An 8,315-nucleotide genomic window follows, 5' to 3' on the forward strand; every position below is an offset into this window, starting at 1 on the left:
CTCAGTGTAACATATATATATATATATATATATATATATATATATATATATAATGCAAGTTTATTTAATTAAATGTCACTTTAAGGTTGAGGAAATGAAATTCAAAATTTCATTATGATTTAGACTCTTTGTGTCGATAATAAAATTTTATTATGATTGATACTATTTTTATTGATAATGCCTTAAATTTATTCGATCTCAATTTCAATCTTTTGAATTGTTCACCAAATCTTATGTCTCAATACGTCTCAACAGAATGGGCTGCTGAATGCATGCGTCGTATTTACTCAGCGTAGCCCAGCCTTTGATGTTCTTTGGCAATTATGAGGTGATATTGTATTGAATGTGTGCCATTTTATTAATCGGCCACCTTCAACTAGGTATGGTAATTTCTCATGCTTTTTGTCTTATATTTTGGTAGTCAACTTCCTCCTAAAGTTTCTCACTTTCTTTGCTTGTCCATTCTTTTCGTGATAATGACAACTTTTCAACTTGGGCCATTATGTACATCTTTTTGGGTACCCATGTTTACTATAAGTCTGTCTTTGTTATGATCTATCTCTTAATGCATTTATTCCTGCACAAATGTCCCCTCTTTTGACTATTCCTTTTGATGTATTCTTATTCCTCTTGTAGTCATTATCTCCTTTCCCCCTCTCCATGTATAGTCATGTCAACGCTGTCCGCCATTTGTCATAGCACCTCTAGCTATATTGTCTGACATGTTCGAGGTTCCCCTTTCTGAAGGACCTTTTGATTTGCATTTGCTCGTTGTCCCTTAGAAAGGTAAAAGATATTGTACTGATTGTCATATTTATTCTTATATATCCTTTGATCATTTTTTATTTGGATTCTGACATTATGTCGTACCTTTGTCATTCATTTTTATTCCCAAGACATACCAAGAAGCATTACATGATATTAGATGGAAGCAAGCTATGAATAACGAAATATTTGTCTTGTTTAATCAACGGACAATCACATCAATCACATGTGGATGAGTCTACACTACAAAGTTCATCTAAATGGCTACATGGATAGGTGCAAGACCATCTTGTTGCCAAATGATTCATTCAAATCTATGGGATCAGCTACTACACATTCTCTCTTGTTTTTAGGCCTAATTAATCTGAATCCTTCTATCTACATTAATCAAGGTTGGCCTTTTCTTTATGGATGTAGGTAATACCTTCTTCTTTGATTATCTCATTGAAGCTGTGTACACGGGGAAACTACTTGTTTGCTCTGGGGAAACTGAAAGATATAAACTCAACAGTCATATATATACTTATACAAACATCAAGCTTTAATAAAATTTGTGAAGCTCTTTTTGAAGCATGCCTTTGTAACGATTCAACAGAATATTATATCTTCATCTGATTAAGTCATCCAAATTTATTTTCGTTGCAGTTTATGTTGATGGCATATCTTTTACTGAGTGTGATTAAAATGTGTCATCGTCGTAAAGCCTATCTTCAAAAATCTTTTATGACTAAATATCTAAGTCGATTCAAATATTATTGGGCATTGAATTTGCCTAGAGTAAATTAGTGACCTTATCTCAGCGAAAGTATGCAACTAATGTTCTTGAAGAAACTGATCTGTTGGGTTACAAAACTGTTGACCCTCTTATTTATATTAAAAAAATTATAGATAAAGAGAAGATGTTTGAAGATTTTTCTTATTATTGATGATTGATTCGAAATTTGATTTATCTTAATATCACTAGATCAGATATATCATATGATTTGGAGTTGCAATTCAACGTATGTAAATTCCTAAACATGAACATTAGGAAGTTTTTCTCTTTTTTGTGTGTATTTTGAAATACCTCAAGAAGTTATTTTAGGGAAAGTTCTTCTATGTTCAAAGAATGAACATATCAATGTGCAAGCTTTATTTGATATTGATTATGCTTGGTCATTGAAGTTAGGAAATCCACATACATTTATTGTATCTTAATGGGAGGCAATTTGGTCGCATGGAAAAATAAAAACACAAACTTAGGTGGCAAGATCAAGCTTTGAGAAAGAATACAAAGTCATTATAGTCTTTAAATGTAAAATAATGTGGGTTTAGTCTCTCTTTTTTGGTTTTTCAATCCTTAAATAATGCCCTTGACTTTGACAAATATGTTCTTATCTACATTGTTAGTAATATTATGTTTCATTGAAGAACCAAACATATTGAGGATGATTCTGTTTATTCGAGAAGTGATACTATCAAAGACTATACTTGCACGTTTGGCTCCAAACTCAGAGCAACCAGTAAATAGTTTTACCAAGGTTTTTGGTCTAAGTAAAATTTTCAAGCTATATAACAAGCTAGAGCTTATATATATATATAATATGCTTCAGCTTCAGAGGGAGTCCTAGAAAGTATGTGTTTGAAAATAGTATTTTTAATTATTTCTATATAAGATTTTATCCTCTTAATTGAGGGTATCTTCTGCATTTTTAGTTGCCTATTATATTCACGCTATTTACCTATGCATAGGCACCATTCTATTGATAAAAAATATACTATGTTTTCCATCTTATGCTTTCTTAAGTAGATGAATGCATGTTTTTTAGTTCAGTGTTTTCAATTATGAAGAAATGCTGCTGTTTTTTTAGGTAGGAGCCGCCACAGAGGTAGAACTTGAAGACAGGAAGCTAAGAATTGAGGATGCCAAGGGCTCTATTTTTGCTGCCATTGATGAAGGTATAACACCTGGGGGTGGGGCAACTTATGTGCAGTTATCAAAGCACATTTCCAGTATCATCGACCTTATTCAAGATCCAGATGAAAAGATTGGAGCCAATATAGTTGGAAAGGCATGTTATTACTTTTACTTTATGTTTGATATGTTGTTTAATTGTCTCTCTTAGGGGCTGTTTGGTAGCATCCATGATTTGATTTAAGTAGGATTTCATAAATCTGCTAAATCCGGATTTCAGAAATCCTGAGGGACCTAAATCCTGAAAAATATTTGGTACCATTCATGATAAATCCTATTAAATCCCGTGTGACTATTTGGCTATAGAACGAATTTAACGAGTTGACTCTTCCTCTCGAGCCAACGGATTTCATAAATCCGGCAAAAATCAAGATTTTGGAAATCCGGGATTTAGCACTAAAAGGTGGAATTTTCCGTCTGCGGCAGTTTTCATTTGCCGTGAGATTTGGTTTTGCATTTTAGGCCGTTTGTGATGTGAAAAAATTACAAATAAAATATAAGATAACGTGGGACGATGATAGCTGTTGATCTTCAGCTCCTCGGATAGCCATGGATGGTTGGATGTCCGCATCAGTTTGGCTGGATTTTGCTCAAATCCGCCTCAAATTCAGCCTAAATCCTGCTACCAAACAGCCCCTTAAGGTTTTGATGTGCCGCCAAATAATATTAATAGGTTTTTAAGTACAACAAAAATGACCTTGAATTAAAAAGGCCTTATCAACTAATGCAGAGGCTGGGGAGAGGTTAATGTATGTGCTCTTGCACTTGTATTTGTAGAAAGTCTGTTTCTGAGACTCGAACTCGAGGCTCTTCAAAATAAACCTGAGGCAACCGTACCGTTGCTTCATGGCCTCGCTTTTTAAATAAAACATGAATTACACTAAAAATTGATCTGTTATAATGAAACGCTTGTCTGATTATATTAAATTGAAAAGGCTTTTAAGAATATTTAATTTTTTTAATTAGGCATAAAGTTAATTGATAAGATTCTTGGATGGCACATTCAGGCACTTCTTGTACCAGCATCAGCTATTGCTAACAATGCAGGAGTTGACGGTTCTGTTGTGGTAGAGAAGCTTCTTGCCAGTGATTGGAGAATAGGTTACAATGCAATGACCAATAACTTCGAAGATTTTTTTGATTCTGGTGTTATAGATCCCTGTAGAGTTGCAAGATGTGCTCTTCAAAATGCAGCCTCCATTGCTGGAGTTCTTCTCACAACCCAAGCTGTAGTGGTTGAGAAAATAAGGAAGCCCAAGCCTGCCGTTCCTCTTCTTCCTGGTATTTCACCTTAACTTTTATGTAAGGATATCTGAATTTGAAACATGGCAAAAATTTGTCAAAATATGGCTTCTAGAAAAGCTATTGGAACAAAGTTCCACATGAATATATGGGGGCCAAGTGCTCTAACCGAAAAGTAGCATTCACCTGGAATTGAAGTGACTTGCATATCTCCGGATTCAGATTCAAATTAGTAACGGTTAGTATTTAGACCATTTATCTTTGCATGAGAAACAGTTGTCTTTCTTAACAGCCTGTATCTTCATTATTGTAGCTTCAGTATTTTTATTTGTTCTTCAATCTGTCCTTTTTTTCTCAATTTTGTTACATTTAGTATAGCAATTACTCTAGATTTGTAGAGAATGATTTTGTTTATAATCTGAATGGATATAAATCCAAACTGAGTTTTGTTTGAGTTTTTGTTCAAATTACCAATGCTTCTTTTCTTTCTAATGAAGTTCATGATAACTTGGGTGGGAAGGAAATTAACATTCAAGTGATATGTGATTGGAAGCCGAAACCTTATTTATGTTGTTGTGGATGTTTCGTATGAAACCAATAGTTGCCCAAACTCAAACGCCAAATACCCCACCCTTCTCAACCTAGAGGCCAAAGCAGTAATCGAAGGATGAATTAGAACAAAGGCCTTCCTCAACCCCGCATCCCTACATCTCCGATCATTTCCTCTTTATTAAAGCTTCCCCAAAACCTACCGAGGAACCTAATGCTTGTAATGAAATGAATCTACTTTCAATCTAAAACAGAGAAATCTGGTTTCAATAAATCTTTATAATTTACCAACGTAAAAAATTTATCTCTTTCATCAAGCTTCTAATAGGAAATACTTAAGTTCGCAAGTAATCCTAAGGGAAATACTTGAGTTCTCAAGCAAACTTAACAGTAATTGGTGAAAAATAGCGAGAAAACTGCTGATTTCAGAGAGAAATCAGCACTACGATGCAGAATTTTCAGAAAATTGGAGAGAAAAACACAATCAAACTTCTTCTATTCAATCCACGAACAAGAAAAATAATAAACAATACAAGTTTTTTCAATTCGAGAGGAAGAAACAACTTTCCAAATCTCTAGTCAAACCTAGAGTCCAAAGGAACAAACCCTAGATCTTAAATTTGATTTCAAACTCAAGATGAAAACCCTAATTCTGCCCAAAGGAACTAATTAAAACAGAGTGGACAAATACAAAATTCCTAAACAGTCCCTAATTCAAAATTCCCTCCCAAAGCAAATTTAATTAAGTTGTGGGCCCCATCCCTCCAACCGGCCCCTCTCTATCTTCCCCTTGGTTTCGCCCCCTCTTGTAGCAAAGAACCGGTCAGGTTCAACTGGCCCTAGTGCCGGCTAACAACTTCCCTGCACTCCTCCCACTTCGCCCCTAGCTTTAACAACTTCTAAACCTACCCTCAAACCCTGATCCCCTACTTCAAGATCTCATATCCCATGGAAGCTCCAATGGGATAGCTATGGAACCTCTCATATTAACAAACACCCAAATCTCTTTCCACTTCTCATAACATCCAATGATAAGTCTAATCCATACTGCTTGGAACGTTGGGTATTTCATGAAACTGAAAGGATGCATGATTTTAGGAATCTTTAGTATTCCTTCAAGCTAAACCTTATCTCTCTCCTTGAAGTTAAAGTCCTCGTGCCTCAAATTAACGACCCAAGGTTTGTTAGAAACCACATTAAGTGATATTCAACAATGAAGATAAGGGCATCTCCAACCGAAAATCCCATTTTCACTCCAAAATACAGTGAAACTAAAAAATGATGTGATTCATCTCCAATCAAACACCAGTCTGCGTGCTTCTACGAAGTTAACCATCTTTCTCCTCTTTCACGCATTTCTTCGGCAAATCCGGTTGAGACAAAAAAATCGATTAGCGATTTTTTTTTTCCGTTCAACAACCAGCTACGCCTTAAAGTCGTTTGGAGTTCGGCTGGAGACGCCCTCAGTACAGTAATTTTCATGCTGTCATCATTGTTGAATCTGGATCAGATATGATGCTTCTTGGATTCAATTCAACTCTATCCTTTTCCACAAGCAACTTATCCATGGAAAGTTGACTATGCGAGGTACTTTTTAAGGATGTCTTTTTTGTAATCAGCATCTCTGAACTGCCTATCACGCCTAAACTTTACTTGGTCTAAGAGTTAAATTTGATTAGGCTCTCTACAACCGCTAATGGCTTGGCAAAATTTCCATTTCATTTACTGAAGTACTACACCTTTGTTCTGACCTCCCCTATCATCACTTATGCTAGCTCCCTCATGCCTACCGTGCACAGATTTATGTTCTAAGTTTTGTGCTGGCCTTATAGTAATTTTCTGCAAGAAGCTAATAATTCTCATAGATGCATTGAAAGATCAATCACAAACTTTTACAACATATTTATTTGAAGTCATCACCACTCCCAAAGACTATCAAATAAGAATCTTTTAACTCCTTGATGACAATACGTTGGATCCCACTATGAACTCAGAGGCCATTCTTATAAAAAGCCTACTGACTTTTTACACTTGTTTGGAAGCCAATTGGGTCACAAAAAGGGCCAAAGTCAAGTGGTTAACAAATGGTTGATTTTTTTTAGGTTTCTTTACTATGAACCACATCATAAAAAAATTATCTTGAACGGGCATGAATTTCGAGGAAAATCAAGTTGGAAACTTCCGAAATTAAAATTGGGACCATCCGAACTTCGATTTCAGCAAACTTAAAGTCAGATTGATCGTCTAATACGAATCCAACGACACCAAATTCGACTCAATCCGAGCCCAAATGAGTCCAAATCAAGGACTCGAAACGCTGTTGGAAGGTTCGAACCACAATTTGGATTATCAAACGGTTTTCAAACATTACATGCTTATATAGTCGAATCGAGCGGCTCGATGAGACGAATCCAACGAGCCCAAGATAGCTGAATTCCGACATCATTAAGACCTTCAAATATTTGACGAACAGTCCATGATCAAGGGATTCAATATCTGTCATCCATCCAACCACTCCCCATTTACCCTTGATATCTCACCTATTTATCATATCAGGTCCGTATTAGTGTCATATAGGGCAATATGTTGGAGAAGTTATTACGTGCGGTTATTGGATCATCCGCTGGCGAATTAGAATATGTCACGTCATTCGATATATAATACTATTACACTAAAAAAATGACATGACACATCTTGATTCGCCTCAAGATGACATACGCTCATAATAATTTCACAATTTATGCTCTTCTAGAAGGGCTGAAAACTGGTATAGAAGTGCCATTTATAGTCAATTGGCATCCTCTTGCCGGAAGAGCTCAATAAATACATAAATTTCAGTCCTGCTACCTTCCAAAACTCTTATTGAAGGCCGTCAGCCTTGCATTGGCTACAAGATAAAATTTCAAATCTTCTGGATGTTTTGAAAGCTAAATTCATTTATGGAGCATACTATATTTGGTGGCTTATTATTTATTCTATGAGTTTTTTATTCCAACCAAAAATACTTTATGAAAAGATTTAATTATTTGATAGTGGTGGGAAAAAAAAAACATTAATCAAATTTAAGTTCGAGCTCGAGCTTGAGCTTAATTCTAATAGTTTAAACTATCTGTGAGTGTTTGTAACAAAAGAGAAAAATTATGATTTTAGTAATTATGATAATAATGAAATTATAAAAAAGAATGAAAAAATAAATAATAAGGATTTATTTGATATAATAAAGTGAAATATAATTTCAAAATATTTTTAATAGTTTGGTTCTTGTACTCTTAAATTTTAATACATTTTAAGTATATTTTCTATTAGTATTATTTAAACGAGCTGACTCGTGGGCTAATGAGCCGAGTCAAGTTGGTTTAAATTTGACTGATTAGCTTAACAAGTTCAACTTAAGATCCCTTTATTGAAATGGGTTTAAGCTGATGAGTAAGTCAACTTGATTCACTTATCACTGGATCATATAAAATTGATAAAAAAATGATATCTTTGTAATTAAATTAAATTAATTTTATATAATTGAAATAGTCACTTGACTCCATATGAAATATTAAAATAGTTTCAAAATATATTAAAATTTAATTTTGATCCCTCAACTGTTTAAAGAGCAATTAAAATTTTAAAATAGTTTAATTATGAGATTTTTTTAATTTTAAAAAAATGAAAATAGACATTTAATATGTTTAAAAACTATTTTGATCATTCATAAAAGTCAATGATCAATTTTATATTTTCTTTTTAATTTTGAAATTGAATCTCTTAGAAAAATACACAAAATCATGTAATCATAAGAAGCCCACGGTTTCTC

General features: G+C 34.2%; 1 protein-coding gene across 5 annotated transcripts in view; it reads left to right on the top strand.

Moving 5' to 3' along the window:
* The window catches only part of LOC110096574 (ruBisCO large subunit-binding protein subunit alpha), a 13,184-nt gene extending 8,769 nt beyond the window's left edge, over window positions 1-4,415 (top strand). For 4 of the 5 annotated variants that reach the window (XM_020822607.2, XM_020822597.2, XM_020822603.2 and 1 more), the window contains exons 8-9: window positions 2,616-2,816; window positions 3,727-4,415. In XM_020822607.2, the coding sequence (XP_020678266.1) occupies window positions 2,616-2,816; window positions 3,727-4,014 (489 nt within the window). In that variant the 3' untranslated portion in view covers window positions 4,015-4,415. Of the gene's footprint in view, window positions 1-255; window positions 381-2,615; window positions 2,817-3,726 lie in introns of those variants that run through there. The other variant, XR_003701180.1, reaches the window with a different exon arrangement.
* The last annotated feature ends 3,900 nt before the right edge of the window (window positions 4,416-8,315 follow it).

The sequence above is a fragment of the Dendrobium catenatum genome, unplaced genomic scaffold (assembly GCF_001605985.2).
Source record: "Dendrobium catenatum unplaced genomic scaffold, ASM160598v2 fragScaff_scaffold_716, whole genome shotgun sequence".
Classification (NCBI taxonomy): domain Eukaryota; kingdom Viridiplantae; phylum Streptophyta; class Magnoliopsida; order Asparagales; family Orchidaceae; genus Dendrobium; species Dendrobium catenatum.